This window comes from Lineus longissimus, chromosome 2 (genome assembly GCF_910592395.1).
Source record: "Lineus longissimus chromosome 2, tnLinLong1.2, whole genome shotgun sequence".
In the NCBI taxonomy this organism is placed as follows: Eukaryota; Metazoa; Nemertea; class Pilidiophora; order Heteronemertea; family Lineidae; genus Lineus; species Lineus longissimus.
In genome coordinates, this window is record NC_088309.1 from 10,815,669 (window position 1) to 10,833,690 (window position 18,022).

An 18,022-nucleotide genomic window follows, 5' to 3' on the forward strand; every position below is an offset into this window, starting at 1 on the left:
GGGTAACCAAGATGAACAATGCCACATTTAGAGAAATTTTGCATTTTGAGGACAACCACTTTCAGAGATAAGATCACAATTTCTAAGTTAAGTTATAGTAATTATTGTTATCTTAGTATGCTGACAGCTCCCACAATGACGACTCCTTGGATTGGAAACCAGGATAGTGAGTGCCACCTACTAACAAAGCAAGGAACTTCTGTGTCATCTGTTCGATGATTGGCCATGAAAAAGGTGGTCCATTGGTTAATTTTTTTGTAATGATGTAATCCGAGCCGATTAGCCGCAGATGAGCAATATTTTTATTGCTTATTGCAGCAACTATTGTTGCAGTTCACAGTGATAGAAATCAATTGTGTGCAGGGTCCTTACTGCAAAACTGATGTGAAGATGAGGAGAGATTATAGTATCAATGATGGCTTTCAGTCGTGTCAGAAGCTGCGCGTACACCACGTAATATTGGTGGACCAATTGCATGTACACACATTGCCGCAACAAATTTGTTCGGCAATCCATTGCCGGTACAAATTGCCGGGCGACAAATTCGCCCGGCTTGTTAAAAGCTCGGCTTTGTCGTGGTGTACGCGCTAATGGATCGGCAATTAGCTAGTTAAATGGTTCGGCGACAGGCGGCGCTTTCGAAATGGCGCTTTCTGCTTATTGTTTGCGCGCCATCTGTTGCCGGATTTTATAACTAGCTGCAGCGCTGGTGTACGCGCTTGTCGGATTTTCGATGGTGTGGCATTGGTTCACGAACCAAGATTGATGGTCCATTTTCAGGTGGTGTACGTGCGGCTTAAGAGATGTCAAGATGTAGCTTACAACAGCACTCTGTGGCCGAGGGTGATACCATGGTTTCAAAAGGAAAGTATAATGATGGCTTATGAGGATGGGAATATGCATACACAAGGTAGATGACTATAGGCAAAGGGAATTGGGTGAGTGCATTTATGGTGAACTTGACCACACCATGTAGTAAGAAGATGTGACACTGAAATTGAGGAAACACTTACCATGGACAAAGAGAAAAGCTATTGACAACATTGTAAAATGTGGCTCACACAATTTTAGAATAACAAGGTAGAAATGAGAGACTGTTGTCCTGCTGATAGAGGTTAAGTATATCACCAGGGGTATTGGCAAAATGACAGAATTTCATTCTTTGAGAACAAAAGCAACATAAGGAAGGGCGATCTGACCATTGTAACTGTGGGTTATTCTTCAATAATATATTATAGATACTTAAAGGACACTCTCAATACAGCTTTGTACACTTATGAATAAAACTTTAGATTTGAGGAGGTGGTATGTCATATGGACATTTCAAAGATTTGCACTTGCCTGTCAAACAGCTACCCGCTTGCATTATGGTTTCATTTAACCATATTTAGGCAAGACTATTTCTTGTAACTTGTGGCAGTTGTGATGCTCAGGCTGTTTATTATTTTGGAAGTTTATTTGGGGGTTTTCTATCCCAAATTCTCCATTCTACCCCGAACGTGTGACCCCAACCACACCTTTCTCATGTTGGGCGCAATGAGATATTCTACAGGGTCCTTGTATGATAAATATTAATGGCGATCTTTATTCTTACCAGAGCTGAGGGGCCACTTAGTTTTGACAGTATAAGGTAAGCTAGAACAATGAAAACTCACACCCTTTAGTAGCTTTTAAGGAATTGAGGACAGAGGGAAATAACCTGATGCCCTGGATATACCGCCAAGGTTCTATCAGGACAAAATAACCTGCTCACATTTTGGTTAATGGTGAAAATATGTATGGACCTACCGTTCAGAAGTGGTGAATTCCCTTCCTGAATTGCCACGGAATAAGCCCCTGAATACGTATAGGCCTAAAGGAATGCCTCTCAAGTGAAGAAGCACAACATATTTGAAGTTAAGTGTCTGTGACAAAGTGAATGTTTTGAAAAGGAGAATACAATCTCAGTGATCTTCCTGAATATACCTTCATACTCCTCTTTCACCGATATAAGACTAAGGTTGATTATTATGAAATTGAAACAAAGGCCAAGCTGTCATATGAGGAGATGGCCATCAGACAATTTGCCGTCACAAACTCATTGTCTATCCAAATTAAACACTTTGAATGGTATCAAACAACCATGTGCATTTATCTAGCTTGAACTGAATATTCAGAATCTGTCCTACATCAGTGGAACTAGAGCTTTTGAGAAAGGGCAATCGTTAAAGGTCACCTGCAACACTTTTTAACTTAAGGAAAAAAATAATAGGGCACAAGATAACAAAAACAGTGGTGAAAACCGCATAAATATGACCTGCTCTAGCAAAACCAGTCGCATGTCGCACATAATGCAAGTATCAATTCGTGTCTTGTACCCCCCCTCCTCAAGGGTACGACACCTTATCACCCTATAACGACATCTTAAGGCTCAAGCATCACCCTTTTTTCACCAATGCTACTTTTTCTTTCGTCAAGACATCACCATCAACAATATATCAGTTATCACCGTCATATAAAGTAACCGGACTAATTTTACTGGGTAAGGCTGTATGTTCGACAAGAGATCGACACATTAGCATCCTTATTCTTTCCAGCTTCGCCAAATTTTCACTAAAGGAAAAATAAATACTACTCAAGCATCGGCAAAGTTTGTGGTGATAGCTTAACTACCCTTGAGGAGGGGGGGGGGGGGTACAAGAAACGAATTGATACTTGCATAAGATGAGCCTAGATGACACCAGAAGATAATAGAAGAAATTGATGTTGTCAGATTTCACAAAAGGTAGACAATAGAGAAATGAACAAACAGTCCGTCTCAACCTGCCAAGCTCAGAGCCACATGCGACTGGTTTTGCTGGAACGGGTCACAAATATCGAACTACCCATCTTCAAGTTATGGCAGGTGGTGAGGAAGAACAAACTGAAGATGTACATATAAATTTTTTTTGGAAATTTCATGCCTATGACATAAACTTGTTCACTAAAAGCTCATACCTGTGACAAGGTAATTAAAATATAAGCATGGAACTATCAAAATTGTATTTCAGTACAGCACATCAATTTGTTCTTCCTGCACCACCTGGAATGTTTGAATTTCAATGTACATACTGCTATAACTTTGATTTTTATGCAGTTTTCACACTTGTGTTTCTGATGTTATGCCCTATAATTTATACCCTACTATAAAAGTGTTTCAGGTCACCTTTAATTAGAACCCTTATAATAGGTTCTAACATGGTACAACACTACTTTAAATGAATAGGCCTAATCAGTAGTACAGTAGAACCTCTCTAAAGGACACCCTCGGGACTGACAGTTGCTGTCCTTAATAGAGAGGTGTCCTAATTAGAGAGGTCAAATTGAATGGAAATGACCAATTTGGGACCAAAACTAGTGTCCTTAATAGAGAGGCTGTCCTTAGTAGGGAGGTGTCCGCTAAGGGAGGTTCCAGTGTATTTGTAGATCTTGGTCACAGAAAACATAGGCCTAAGTTGTGGCAAAGTAGATCAGAAACATCCTTGTTGCAGCACAGGCCATAGAAACAGGGGGTCATAAGGGGTTAAAACAATGTAAAATGTCCACGGAGGGTTAAGGTAGAAGATAAGGAGAAGGAATCCACAGAGGTCCCATCTCTTTGAGACCCCTGTGGATACAGTAAGGACATCTTCGGGACTGGCAAGTGCTGTCCTCAATAGAGAGGTGTCCTGATTAGAGAGGTCAAATTGAATAGAACCTACCAATTTGGGACCAAAACTAGTATCCTTAATAGAGAGGTTGTCCTTAATAGAGAGGTTGTCCTTAATAGAGAGGTTGTCCTTAATAGAGAGGTTGTCCTTAATAGAGAGGTTGTCCTTAATAGAGAGGTTGTCCTTAATAGAGAGGTTGTCCTTAATAGAGAGGTTGTCCTTAATAGAGAGGTGTCCACTAATGGAGGTTCCACTGTATCTCCCTTTTCTAGCTACACTATATTTTAACCCCTTACTGAGCCCCAAATTCAGTGGCCTATGGGATTACAGGCCCTACAGCCTACACCCTCGGGACTGACAAGTGCTGTCCTTAATAGAGAGGTGTCCTGATTAGAGAGGTCAAATCGAATGTAAACAACCAATTTGGGACCAAAACTGATGTCCTTGATAGAGAGGTTGTCCTTAATAGAAAGGTGTCCGCTTAGGGAGGATCCACTGTAGTGGAGCATATACAAGGAGTACCTGTACACCACTGACACGGCGAAGCCAACGTGTACGAACACATAAGATAAACCTTATTAACTTAATAATATAAACTTTCTCACCTCCTGTGCAAATATCTTGTCCCTCTTCGATTTGCTCAGGACTCCCCGGCGATGAAACACGTTCCTCATCAGAATCCATCGTCAAACCTTGTCCCAGACTGTCAAAATCAACAAATTTAGATAATTCCCAGTATTAATCCAGTCATTTTGCACAAATCCGTTAGGGACATCTCGATATCCACAGTCACTCGTGTAACTCATCATAAAGGTTCGCAAAAGCTATTGTAACCTTTCAACTTCGACATGGTCCGTGGAGCACATTGAGCGGACAACGCCGGGTTCAACTCAGTTTTAAATGAGACTTCTTATCTCTCTCACAATAGATTGGGCTGATGTATGCCACTGTTGCATTGACCTGTTAGTGAGACATAAGAGCACGTGGCATAGATAACAGGTGAAAACTATTTCTACGGTGGCCTGTTAAAAGAACTATCCTCCACGAGTCGTCCCAGAACTTTGGAAGATCAGTGGCATAGTGGTTAGAGAGCTCATAATCAAGAGGTCGTAGGTTCGACCCTCGGCAGGATGACCGCTGTTTTCGTCGTTGTGTCCTTGAAGCGCATCCTGACACTCATACGGTTCGGTTTTGGGTGAGTGAGCGATCTCAAAACATTGCGGGTCAAGATGTAAGAACCGAGGTTCATTGTACCCGGTACTTCTACACTCCGGACGCAGTGGACCGGCCTCGTTCATCACTCTAACATTAACAAGAACCAATTAGGATGACGCAATGGACTGCCCAGGGGGGGGGGGGTCAAGGTACTGCAAGAAAACGAGAACTTAAAGTGAGAAACACGAGGACCACCTGTGGCAGGAGGCGGCGTCACTAGACCAAGAAACACGATTGGCGCCTAACCGTAGCGGTACGTGCTGCGGTACCAATATCTTCAGTGAACACAAGTTAAGTTGACTTGACTTGGCCAAATCAAACAGACGCTAGTCACGTGAAGACTACCAATTTGACACCCCAGCTCCTACCTTTTATATGGATTGATCGATGAGGAGACCGACATGCGAGGACCTGTCCAACCAAAGGTCCGACTGCGGTCAAGGATATATCAGTTTGAAAATTACAACTGCTTGAACTGTAATAGTCGGCTTTTTATTGCAGTATGTTTGTTCTTCTTCTGGTTCATCAGTAAACTATTTTTTTCGGAACGTGTTTGATGCTTTTCCAATTTTTGTTTCAGCTCAAGGATAGAAGAAAAACGCGTTATTCGTTATTTTCAGTAGGCGCAAGTCCTGGCGCGAAAGACCTTTCCCGCCACGTGAGTGCACGCCGAGATCCGAGTTCACGTCACATGACCCCGCTATTAAGACGCAACGTCATTTCCATTTATCGTCGCAGTTGCGGGGTAATCAAGCGTCATCCGCGTGATGTCGGAAACCGTGTCGGCAAGGATCATAGCGCCAGGAAACGCCTTCCTGGTGCATCGTTCCACGTGGAATGAGTCGATGCGAGGAGAATAGGCCTAACTATTAAATCGGAAAAGCGCGATAATTCAGTCAGATTTAGAATTTTTCCTTTTTTGAGCAATTTGTTGATGGAAACAACTTATGTAGAATAGGAGGTGACTGGGGAGCCGCCAGCTGGGTAATATTGCCCTTAATAATGCCAATGGTCCTTTAACGTCTCTATTAAACTTTCGGAGGAGGGTCACATGTTTTATTGATATCTCTGTCGCAAGACACATGTATTCCCACTCCAGGTATATACATGCATGCTTTCGAGCATGACAACGACAACACACTTATATCCATACAATGAAAAGGCTTTATTGAGAATCGACCCAAATATCTAAAGTGAGGCAGAGTATGTAATTGAAAATATCGGGAGCGCTGGCCGGACAAGCGCTTGGTGTGTCGCACTGGGTTGACGTATGAGTCCGTTTACTGGATTTCCCGTGCATTTTGACTAATCCAAATGCCTTCACTTCGAAGTTCATGATGGCGCATTTTATCAAGGGAACTGTGATATTGCTTCTAATTGCTTGGATACCCACTTTCATTAAAGCACAAGGTAAGACTGTTAAATTATTTTAACAAAAAAAGTTGCGCAATGTCTCAGTCCCAATCTTTAGAAGCGTCTGCATGTTTTCATTGGCACATTGGTCATCGCTCTGTTCTACCTTGTTAATTTCAGTTAGAATTTTGGACATGAGAAACCAATACATTGAAGAAGCCGTTTCATAACATTTCGTACCACGATATGTTCGCACATGTACGTCGACATCCAGGAAAACAAAATCGATCATGTTGGTGGTTTATTAATGGGTTCTACCTGTATTTGCTGATGTGCAATGTGTATACTTAGATGATAGTGGCCAAAGGACAGCTAATTTACGTAGCATTTTACAACGTTGGGAAGGTTTGAAAAGCAAACTGTGACTTATAAGTTGGACTACCTCTACCTGACCACAATTGTCCCTTCTACATGATTCACAACAGCCATTTGATTAAGTGCTATTCACATTAGTTCATGTCCACCTTTTTTTAATTCAATTAAAAAAAAAGACAATTTACCATTTAATCAAATCAGCGTACATGTACCGTTCGTTTGTAGAATTGCGCAACGCAACTTGGACAGACGTGAGATCGCTCATCAGAAAATAGTCTTGGAGAAGTTTCCACCTTTGGGAAAAAATACATTGCACTTAAACTATATCATTAGCACCATAATGTTAAACTAACTACTCAGTGAGACTATCAATATTTTGTTCAAACTGTCTCCTGATGTGCATCGTCAAACAAGGAGATGACTGAGATTAAGGGGATGAACAATACGAGCCATATACATGCAACAGACTCCCTGAAGAATCAACTTAAGTAAAGCAACTTGACTTAAGATTTAAACTTAAATCAAATGACCATTAGACTAAGTATACGTGCATACGTTTATTACATATTTTTTCCTTAGGCGTTCTTGCCAAAATACGAAACAAAATTTAAAAAACGACCGCGTGATTAACTTCTGGTGACATCTTGGGGGCGTATCAAAGATGGCGGACGATTGCATTGAAATTCGCCGACGCTGAAGCGAAGAACTCGAACCATAGTTAATTCATTAAACTTTAAGATGTTTGTTCTGTTTGAAGTTTCTCTTTTTCGTAATGTTACCGAAGGCATCGTCTAACACACTTTGTTGCTTCGCTAGTCGAGAGCCAGAACGGCAACTAGTCTGCATGATATGAGTCGTCCTGGTTTTTCAAGCACGCAGGGTAAGATATGTGTTAATACCAAGTGTTTCAGTAAAAATAATATGAACAGATGAAGTTTCATGTAACCCGTTTATATGATAATCTGACATTGTCACACCCTGAATAATCATTAAGTCACGTGGTATTGTTTGGTCACGTGAATGTTGCGAGAAATTTGTTCAAAATGTTGCCATGTTTTTTTCAAGCGGGTTGCCACATATTTTTGAAAACAAGTCGACATATATTTTTAGGAAATGTTGCATTATATTTTCAAATTTTTTGGTACATATTCTAAAATCTCGACAGAAGTTTTTGAAATGTTGGCATGTTTTCAAGGGTTGTAATATATTTCAAAATGTTGCATTATATTTTCAAGTCTTGCATTTATTCCGCTTTGGCTTGCCGTAAATGTCAGAAGAGCTATTAGGACGTTGCCATGAATGGCGTTTACTGCTGACTTGCGCATAACACATGAACAGTATATGAACTATATGATTATATCTCATGTTCGTCATTCTTCATATCTTTAAAAGGAATGGCAAGATATGTATATGATAAAGAGAAACTTAGCCAACACGCTTAGAATACATGAACCACTATCTGATAATTTAAGAGAACCTTAGTCTACACTTGTGTATATGTGCAGCCTTTTTATAGGCTATCGACATAATGTCTTATACCTCAAGTGGTAAACCACGGGAAATCTTACTGGAAAATAATTCGGATGATTGGACAATTTACAACGTAAAGGTTATGAGGATCCATTTGGTCTCTACTCCACAGCGAATTATTGTGTGTTGACATCACAATTTCACAACTATATGATAAAGAGAAACTTAGCCAACACGCTTAGAATACATGAACCACTATCTGATAATTTAAGAGAATCTTAACATACACCTTTAGAATACGTGAACCACTATCTGATAATTTAAGAGAATCTTAGCCTACACCTTTAGAATACGTGAACCACTATCTGATAATTTAAGAGATTCTTAGCCTACACCTTTAGAATACGTGAACCACTATCTGATAATTTAAGAGAATCTTAGCCTACACCTTTAGAATACGTGAACCACTATCTGATAATTTAAGAGATTCTTAGCCTACACCTTTAGAATACGTGAACCACTATCTGATAATTTAAGAGATTCTTAGCCTACACCTTTAGAATACGTGAACCACTATCTGATAATTTAAGAGAATCTTAGCCTACACCTTTAGAATACGTGAACCACTATCTGATAATTTTTAGAGATTCTTAGCCTACACCTTTAGAATACGTGAACCACTATCTGATAATTTAAGAGAATCTTAGCCTACACCTTTAGAATACGTGAACCACTATCTGATAATTTAAGAGATTCTTAGCCTACACCTTTAGAATACGTGAACCACTATCTGATAATTTAAGAGATTCTTAGCCTACACCTTTAGAATACGTGAACCACTATCTGATAATTTAAGAGATTCTTAGCCTACACCTTTAGAATACATGAACCACTATCTGATAATTTAAGAGAATCTTAGCCTACGCCTTTAGAATACGTGAACCACTATCTGATATTTAAAAGAACCTTTGCTAACACGTTTAGAATACCACTTTCTGTTAAGGAGAAAAAACTATTCCTATACGGCGAAAACGAAGATTCGTCATTCCCCTGGGCTGTTAGACAACTTAGCATGTCTTCCAACAGAGTCAATAGTTATCACCATACATGATGTTTTCTCTCTGTGATTTGCAGTCAATAATATTTGTTTCGACCCCATCATACAATAAAATGTCAACTAAGTCTTATTTATTCAGAGAAATAGCCTACAGCATTGATGGAAGAGTTTACATGTAATGCACGAGGTGTTGATGTGCAGTCTTTCACCTGTCCATGCACAGTCCTTTATAGATAAAAATGGACCAGTGACGGTGTAATGTTTTTGAGTGTTTCCCCTCATTGTTTGGGAACGCTCAAAAATAGATTGACAAGTTTTTCTGTGTATCCCCCTATTGAAAAGTCGTGGTCTCTCTAGCTGCCTATTGTTTGGAAACACTGACACATGGGGAACAACCACAGATGTTACAACGGACATAGGCTTGCAACGATTGGCATTCCCTTTGCGCTTTATCCTGCCGTGAAATTCAACTGAATTTTCTCTATCAAGGCAAAATGACATAGGTGACCCGCATGAGATTTTCGCAGCTGCTCTTTTTGAAGCAGCCTCTGGGTCCTCGCCTCTAGAATAATTCTAAGACTAAATGTATGGAAAATATTTTTTTCGATTTTACTATTAACTGGATACCTTAAGTGATTTTGGAAGTGTGAATTGACGTTCTCCACATGACTAAAATACTTCTGCATCGGTATTAACTGCAGATACATTTGCGATCAGAAAAATATTTTTTACGTTCTCAGGAATATCGCTAATTAAGTGCAATTCAGTCTCATCTCAACCACGGGTTATGACATTAATAGAAACGATAATGTTTTGGCATTCATCTGAAAGGTTGACTAGCTCACTATGACTAATCCGTGCTAGTCCAAGGGAGAATGATCACGCCTTTGTGAGTCCAATACGTAATAACTCAAAACCGGTATCAATAAAATCTTCCTGGTACCACCAACACGATTGTTATTTACATAATGGACTATGTTTTCATATATACTTTTAACAAATACCAGTTGAGGACTACATATATCTTGCCATGATTGGATTATGTCCACTGCGTATTTTCCATTGTATGTATATGAAATGCAAAATAATGCTTTTGTAATCTTGCAAACGGAAAACCATCGAGACATCGCCCGACATCGCCAACGTAAAGGAGCACTTTATATGCAACGTTGGCCTAGATATTGAAAGGCATTGTCACTTCATATGTGTACCTCAGGGGTCCTTAAAAAAATAATTTGGAAAAGTCAAATACCACTTGCCGTATGTCGTCACACCAAAGCTATCAGTGTGAAATTGTTTGTTGAAGTTTCTTTGACTAGTGCCGATGTATTCAATCGCTGTCTTCCGTTTAAAAAGAGAGATGTATAACAATTTCAATTTCAATTTATTCTGTGTCAATACCATATGGTTATTACAGAGATGAATAAGCAAGATAGGCAATGTACAGTGTGAGATGTATGTAAATAAACATAGATAAAAGTACATCATAAGATGGTACAAAGAAGCCAAGAAAGGTATTCGCCTAAAGCTGTTCGCTAATCAGGTGTCCCAGGAGCCGCGTCTGATATAATGATAAAGGCATCATTAGAGCGTGATGCCCGTGCCAGTGGGTCAGAGGCCTGGCCTATTGACCTAGAGTCACTGCAACAAACTTCAGATAAGAAGGTTGTTGCCCGAAAGCTTTTTGGATTTCAATGCCAAGTAGGACAGCAAATTGTCCATTCATTTCTTGCTTCTTGTCCATTCATTTCTTACTTCTTGTGAAATCGTGACTTATAGATACATGAAATAAAAAATAAGGGAGAAAAAGATGACGCACGCTAGTTTCAGTCTCTGCTATAGTTTTGTACATTTCGATAAACGAACCGGCCAATTTCACGTACCGGGTTATGATACGGAGTGGACTTACTTGCTTTGTCATCGGGCGGTTTAAGCCGTACCACCCAGTACTTGGCTAAAGACCTGTCGGTTAAAATTTGATGGATTAGGTTGAATGTAGGAGAAGCAGACACTTTAGGCTTGAGTTAAAAAATAAAACCCTACTGAAATTAGGTCAAACATATTTGCATTACTGTTGATTCTTCTTAAAAATTCCAAGTTGTCGGTAACTGAAGTAGGTACTTTACCCGCACAGTCAACAGCTCCTTTCCAGTATTAGAAGAAGAATATCATGAGAGGAAAGCTAGTCAAAATAGTCGTCTGAATAATGATAACAAATATCTGGTCTTGCACTACAGCGTAGAGAGATCTTAAAATGTTGTTGAAGATCTAGCGAATTGTGATGGCGTAGATGGACATCATTGAGGCCGAAAGAGATTGCATGTCCAAACCCCATCGTCGCTTTGTTATTATTTTGTGCTGTTAATATGTGTTATGAAGACCCAACATCATTCTCATTTCAGCGAGCCAGCAGATAAATGTTCGTATAGCTTCAGGAAGTGGTGATGGGAAATCTTACGGCCGGGTAGAGGTGTCTAAAGGAGGGTCAGCCTGGGGGACTGTTTGTGATACTGGTTGGGATGATAACGAGGCCCGAGTTGTGTGTAAGCAGCTGGGATATCTTTGGGGAAGGGTAAGTCTCGGAAGAGTTCCCCTTACGTTAAACAAGTGTCAAATGATCTGAGAAGTAGTTTTGGTATGTACAAGAGCATCTGAATGTACTCCGCTATTATAGACCATTCGAAATCGGTACTAGTCATAAAAATGCAAAAGGGGCAAGCGAGGAAGATGTCACAGCAAATAAAAAGGCAGTTTTTTCATGTGTGATAGCTCATGCCTACGACCATTTCATTGAGGAAAGAACATAATACCGTTATACAAGCAAAACTTCACTAATAGTACATCGGTGCGACGGCGCATCAAGACCCATGGGCTAAGCCGAGAACTACAGCTTGGCCGTTCCATATTCATAAAGCGTCGTTTTACCTATTTCCTAGGAAATGGCCGTTGGGTTGTCTTCCGATGGTTTCTTTCTGATGAGGAGGGTTTGTCATGTTCTGCTTTATTTCAGGGTTACGCCAACTCAAAATACGGACAAGGTACCGGCGTAATATACATTGACAACGTGATTTGTAAGGGGAATGAGGCCTCACTAAGCGACTGCATCTCCAGCCAGTGGGGAACACATCAGTGTAGCCACAGCAAAGAAGCCAGCGTACAATGCTTCAACACAACGGGTGAGTATACAGTGTTCTCTATCCAGTAGAAAAATCGTTAAAAACACTCCGTCATACCACCTCCTCCTTTTCCATACACGCTTTCCTCTTCTTACTCACATAGAAAGACTCTTAGAAACATTCTGCCGTCAATAAGTCATCCGTTCTTCGATTCACATATTATTATTATACCAGATAGAGCTCTTAAAGGGGGTCATACTCGGTCCAAGTATTGTTGCACCACTTCTTCGTTGACTTACCTTCAAAGTATTAGTAAATTTGCAAACCAAACGCATGTCTGATATACTTTTAAACCATAACGTAACCATGATCTATATACTCGCTGCTTTAGTGTTCGTTCCTTCTGCCGTCGATGGTGTCTACGGCCCCGTGTTGGTGTGGCACCAGGACCAATGGATGCCGGTGTGCGACAGCAGCTGGTCAGACAAACAGGCCCAAGTAGTCTGCAAGCAACTCGACTTTACAACCGGCTACGGGTTCTGCTGCTCAACATTCACGACCTGGACACAGAGTATTGGGACGTATAGTAAGGCATTGACGGTTGGGACATGTAACAGTGGGGCGACCAAGATAGAGGACTGCCGGTCCGTGGTACTGTCTAACGCTTGTGGATACCGACATCAGGCGTCCGTCTTGTGCCTTAACCAGACTAAAGACTCAAATGGTAAGCCAACAAGCGCACAGCAGCGAGACCTGAGAGTGTGTAGCATTCAAATGATGGATGTGTAAAAACTTCTGGCAAATTAGGCTTCACCTTTGTATGAATGCTATCAGTTTTATTGAGAAAAAAAATTGGCGATCGGACGAGAGAGAAGATGACCTGTGATACCACAGTCTTTCTAATAAATAGTTGAAAGACTCTGGTGATACTGATAAGAAAAGGAAGATGCTCAGCACCTTTATGTTGTTTCTGTTCTATATCCACATTGGGCAGTGTCCATAGGCAGGTTTCGCAACCCAAATGAAGTACCCTTACGCTGGCCTGTGTAAATCTTTTTCATCGACGAAGATATTTTAAAATTGACATGGTTTCTTTTATCATTGACTTTGAGAGCCGGCTGTCTAGTGTCGTGTCAAGAATCGCGCTTGAGTTGACGAAAAGAGGTCCTTCGTATTTCTTCATTCGTATAAGACCTTAGAAAAGTCTTCGAAACCTTACACATAATTGCTTACAAACCAACTTACTTCGTATTTTGGAAGTGAATAAAAAGAAATGTTTCCGTCTTTCAGCGTTCAAGGTGCGACTGTCTGTTAATGGCCGTCCAAGTAACACGACCACGTCAGGGCGGGTTGAAGTGCGGTATAAAGGAAAGTGGGGGACAATATGTACCAAGAATGCCACAGATGAGATAGCGGAGGTGGCCTGCGTGCAGATGGGTTACGCTGGCGGCTGGGCTCTCGGGGCCAGACCGGGGATATCTAATCTCATGGTCTGGATGGGGAACGTGAGTTGTGATGGAACGGAAGCCTCCCTGCTTAAATGCGAATCGAGTGGATTGGGAAAATTCGGATTCTGCGACCACGATAGTGATGTGCATGTGTTGTGCTATGAAGATGCATATTCGAGTAAGTTCTGGTGTATGGGTTGACGCCTCAATAAAAAAGATAGAAATAAGTCATCGCATCTACCTCCGATTGACACTTTTTGACAGGACCCTATATCATACTAAGGCACATGCCAACTTTCGAATCAACTGTATTAATTTAAATTTTCTCTTGCCTTATCGTAGAAGCTGAATGCAGAATGACTGTCCTAGGAACCGAGTACGCCGGTAAACAAAACAAGACCGCATCGAGCCTTACCTGTCAGAGATGGGACTCGCAGTATCCTCACGCACACGGGTCAAACAAGACTATGCAATTTCCGGAGAATGACCTTGCCGATGCAGCCAACTACTGCAGGAACCCAGGCGCTTGGCGCGGGGGATTGTGGTGTTACACTACCAGTCGTACAGTCATTTGGGATAAATGTGATGTGCCGTTATGCAGTACGTAACTCCTGAGAATTATTTGCCGATGTTTACCTGTTGCTTTTGACCACCGATGAAGGTTTGAGTAAAACGCGTTGCAAAATGTTTCGACACGTAACATTTGTCACATTACCATTTATTAGCAACGTTGGTTTTGTATTGGGTCCGAATGTATCGCTACAACTAAGGTAAGTCGATATCCCTTGTACGATGCTGACGGTAATAAAAAACAAATAGAGTGAACCTCTGGATCAAGGCAGATTCTCCACCACAAATAGAATTGAATTCACAGCACTGATGAGCGTATGTTGGCATTTAAATCAATGTGTGAACAACAGCACAGTTCACGCAATACCAAACACAGAAACATAAACAACAAGAACTTGAAGTTCGGTTAAATAATTCGAGATAAAAGTTCTTTCCTTTCCTAATTAATAGTTGATTTTGTAAATTCTGCTTCAGAATCTGACCAGTGCAAACACACCATGAAGGGGACCCATTACAACGGCACAATGAGTGCAGTGGGTAATATCCCGTGCCAGAGATGGGACTCTCAGACACCACATCCTAACTCGATGAGCCAGCGAACCACTTTCATCGATGGTAACGCCACACTGGCGCAGAACTACTGTCGAAACCCTGATAATGATCCACGTGGCCCCTGGTGCTATTCTACTGTAACAACACCAATATATCAGTATTGCAACATTCCGTACTGCTGTAAGTATGTCCTATCTGTATCTGTTTCTTTTTTATATCAGTACTGTACGCAACCTTGCTACAGATACAACATTCCTTTGATCTATAAACCCGTCCTGGTGAAAGGAATCCCAGTGATGACCTACGAGGGCAACTGAAGAAAGGAACATGGAGAATTGAGATAAATGTTCGGTAATCAACTCCTCCTTTTCCTCACAGGTGCCCTTCGTCATACCATTTATCAGAACTGCGAAGTTTGTGCATGAATAAAATGGTTTGTTCTCGGATTACCGGCTCGGACATCCTGTTCATGTCATTGCCATCATGTTAAAGCCCATTTCTTGTGATAGCAACCAGGTATTAACTGTGATTGCTGCCGTTAAGTTTCTACTGATTCAATTTTTTTCCTCTGCAGCTTTCCATGATAAGTGCCGGCGCACACCACTGGGTCGGGAATACACTGGTACAAAATCCATTTCAAAGAACGGGTATCCTTGCCTATCTTGGTATGGGATATTACGTTCTCTGCGCTGGGGGACCCAGTTCCCGGAACATAGTACATCAGCAGCTAAAAACTACTGCCGCAATCCAAAGAATAAACCAAAAGGACCTTGGTGTTATGTCTCACTGAATAACAGGATTTACTATGATTATTGCAACATTCCATTTTGCAGTAAGTCTCCTCCGAATCACCAAAACCTACACTACACCCGTCCTATGTTTTCACGCTCGGTTATATCTCAGTCAGTACTAAGTCAGTATGGCATTTAGTAGTTGCAAACATGTCCGCAGACAGTTCCTTTATTACATCTTGACCCCCTAAATTTTTTGATTTTTCCATTTTTATGTACAACTTGATGAGAGGAACTACTGCTGTAGCGCTGAAGGTGATTGAGCTGCTGACTGTTTGGTCATAATGCCCTTCACAATCGCAATCGTATCCGATGACTCACTGTGAAAATATACACAACACCACGTAACGTAAATACCCAAGCCTCCACCTTTTCCACATATGGTCTCTTTTACTTGCTCAACTTCCGGCCGATCTTTATCAATTCCCTCCCACCTTCATCATGTTCATCTAACTGCTTTTACGGCAAACACACGTTTCCCTTATATGATAACCTTGTTCGTTTTAGATGAAATAAAGGTTCGACTGATGGGCGGAAAGGAGCGTAGCCACGGTGGACGCGTTGAAATCGAATATGACGGGCAATGGGGTACAATCTGTGACCGCAACTGGAATAATAAGGCTGCAAGGGTCGTCTGCCGGCGGCTTGGCTATGCGGACGGGGTGGCCAACAGAACTACCTACACTGACAAAGCATCGGGCCCCGTGTGGCTTGACAGGTTGAACTGTACGGGAAATGAGACATCCATTGAGAAATGCAACAGTAAGGGAAGGTGGAATGTGAAAGACACGGCATGCACGGGACATAGTCGAGATGCCGGGGTCCTGTGTTCAATTGATGGTAAGATGCTATTGATTTTAAGCAGACACCATATTGACTTTGATGTTTTTGTATTACAATTCGGATTTTGTGATTTACATGATTATGTGTTGTACTCCGCTAACTATTTTTGTGGTAAGAACGCCGCCTCCAGCCCGTTCTTGTCTATGATTTTGGGCAGAGGGGTTCTAAACCAAAATGTTAAATATGATAAGTATTGTTTGATGTGATGAGCAATCACAGACTTTGACAATGATAATGTTTTTCAGTCAAGCTGGGCTACGGTTATATGAAACCAAACCAAGCTATTGGGATGATATTGCTCTACAACAACAGTATTTGGTCGAAGCAATGCGGAAACACATGGGACGACAACGCCAGCAAAGTGGTCTGCCGCCAACTTGGTTACAACTACAGCAAGACTTTGTGCTGCTCTACCTACGGGATGCAACTGAGAAGCGTGGCCTTCTATCACCCGCAGTGCTTTGGCAACGAGACCAAGATACACGAATGCAAGTTTATTCCGCGGACGTGTCAGTCTCACAGTACGAACTATGCTTCTGTCATGTGCAGCAAAACGCCGTTCAGAGGTAAGTTTGTGTAAATGCCATTTACTGCCAAACCTATGATGAGTCTTGCTATTTTCTAATGTCCGAAGTACATTTAAGAATCAGTGCTTCTCGAAATCCTCGTCCATTGTCCACACATGTTTCTTTCTTCTTACTCATCTGTTGGTCGATCGCCTGTATCGAATTAAGGATTTCTTAGCCATGAACAAAGCAAGTTCTAATTTTGATGCTGGAGCAAGATTCTTTCTATAATCATACCGTAACTTCATTCCAGCCCTTGAGATTGGCTTGGCCGGAGCGAAAGCAAAATCGGCCAACTTCTCAGGCAATGTCGTGGCGATGTATTCAGGCGTGACGGGTTCCATCTGTCGGAACGGTTGGGGCGACGAAGAGGCTACAGTCGTCTGCAGAGGTCTTAATTACAAAGCCGGTGTGGCTCTTCAACACCGCTTGGACAAGACCGTGGATATCCTCGCGTCGGACTTTCGCTGCAAGGGGACAGAGCAACATATTCTTGACTGTACATACAGGAATACATCTAGCTGTCCGACCCCGTTCCGATACTCAAAGCAGGCAGGGGTACTTTGCTACAATAAAACTGGTGAGTTAGTTTTTCGTTGAGTCTCATCCTTTCGTTGAGGTAGCATGGCTTAGATATTTTCATTTGCCCTTAACTTGCCGGAGAATGAAAAATGTATGGCGCACCGCATTTCCTATCATCCCAAGACTTCTTTTGACCGAGCTAAATTGGGAGTGAGAGTATTTAAACCGTTCTGGTTGTCGCAAAAAAGTCTGAAAATAATTGTTCTAATTCCTCTTCTTAGTCCAGTTTTCGACAAGAAAAAGTAGATAAAAATCATTCATTTTTGAATGTTTACTGGTATGTCTGCGGCATTTCACAAGGTTAATGTATAAGTATTTACTTACACGTAATAGAAGTCATAAGCATTTTCGTGAAAAGGTCAATTTCGATGTGATTGACAGACTGAGGGACCAGTTCCAATATATAAATTTTGGCC

General features: G+C 41.3%; 2 protein-coding genes across 2 annotated transcripts in view; one reads left to right on the top strand and one right to left on the bottom strand.

Moving 5' to 3' along the window:
• Positions 1-4,433, bottom strand: part of LOC135499535 (repetitive organellar protein-like) — a 166,692-nt gene extending 162,259 nt beyond the window's left edge. The window contains exon 1 of the mRNA XM_064790351.1: positions 4,274-4,433. Coding sequence (XP_064646421.1) covers positions 4,274-4,352 — 79 coding nt within the window. The 5' untranslated portion in view covers positions 4,353-4,433. The remainder of the gene's footprint in view (positions 1-4,273) is intronic.
• A 1,597-nt stretch (positions 4,434-6,030) lies between these two features.
• Positions 6,031-18,022, top strand: part of LOC135482611 (deleted in malignant brain tumors 1 protein-like) — a 31,025-nt gene continuing 19,033 nt past the window's right edge. The window contains exons 1-11 of the mRNA XM_064762805.1: positions 6,031-6,293; positions 11,541-11,710; positions 12,149-12,314; positions 12,646-12,978; positions 13,545-13,880; positions 14,045-14,302; positions 14,747-15,004; positions 15,399-15,656; positions 16,123-16,455; positions 16,704-17,024; positions 17,278-17,604. Coding sequence (XP_064618875.1) covers positions 6,218-6,293; positions 11,541-11,710; positions 12,149-12,314; positions 12,646-12,978; positions 13,545-13,880; positions 14,045-14,302; positions 14,747-15,004; positions 15,399-15,656; positions 16,123-16,455; positions 16,704-17,024; positions 17,278-17,604 — 2,836 coding nt within the window. The 5' untranslated portion in view covers positions 6,031-6,217. The remainder of the gene's footprint in view (positions 6,294-11,540; positions 11,711-12,148; positions 12,315-12,645; positions 12,979-13,544; positions 13,881-14,044; positions 14,303-14,746; positions 15,005-15,398; positions 15,657-16,122; positions 16,456-16,703; positions 17,025-17,277; positions 17,605-18,022) is intronic.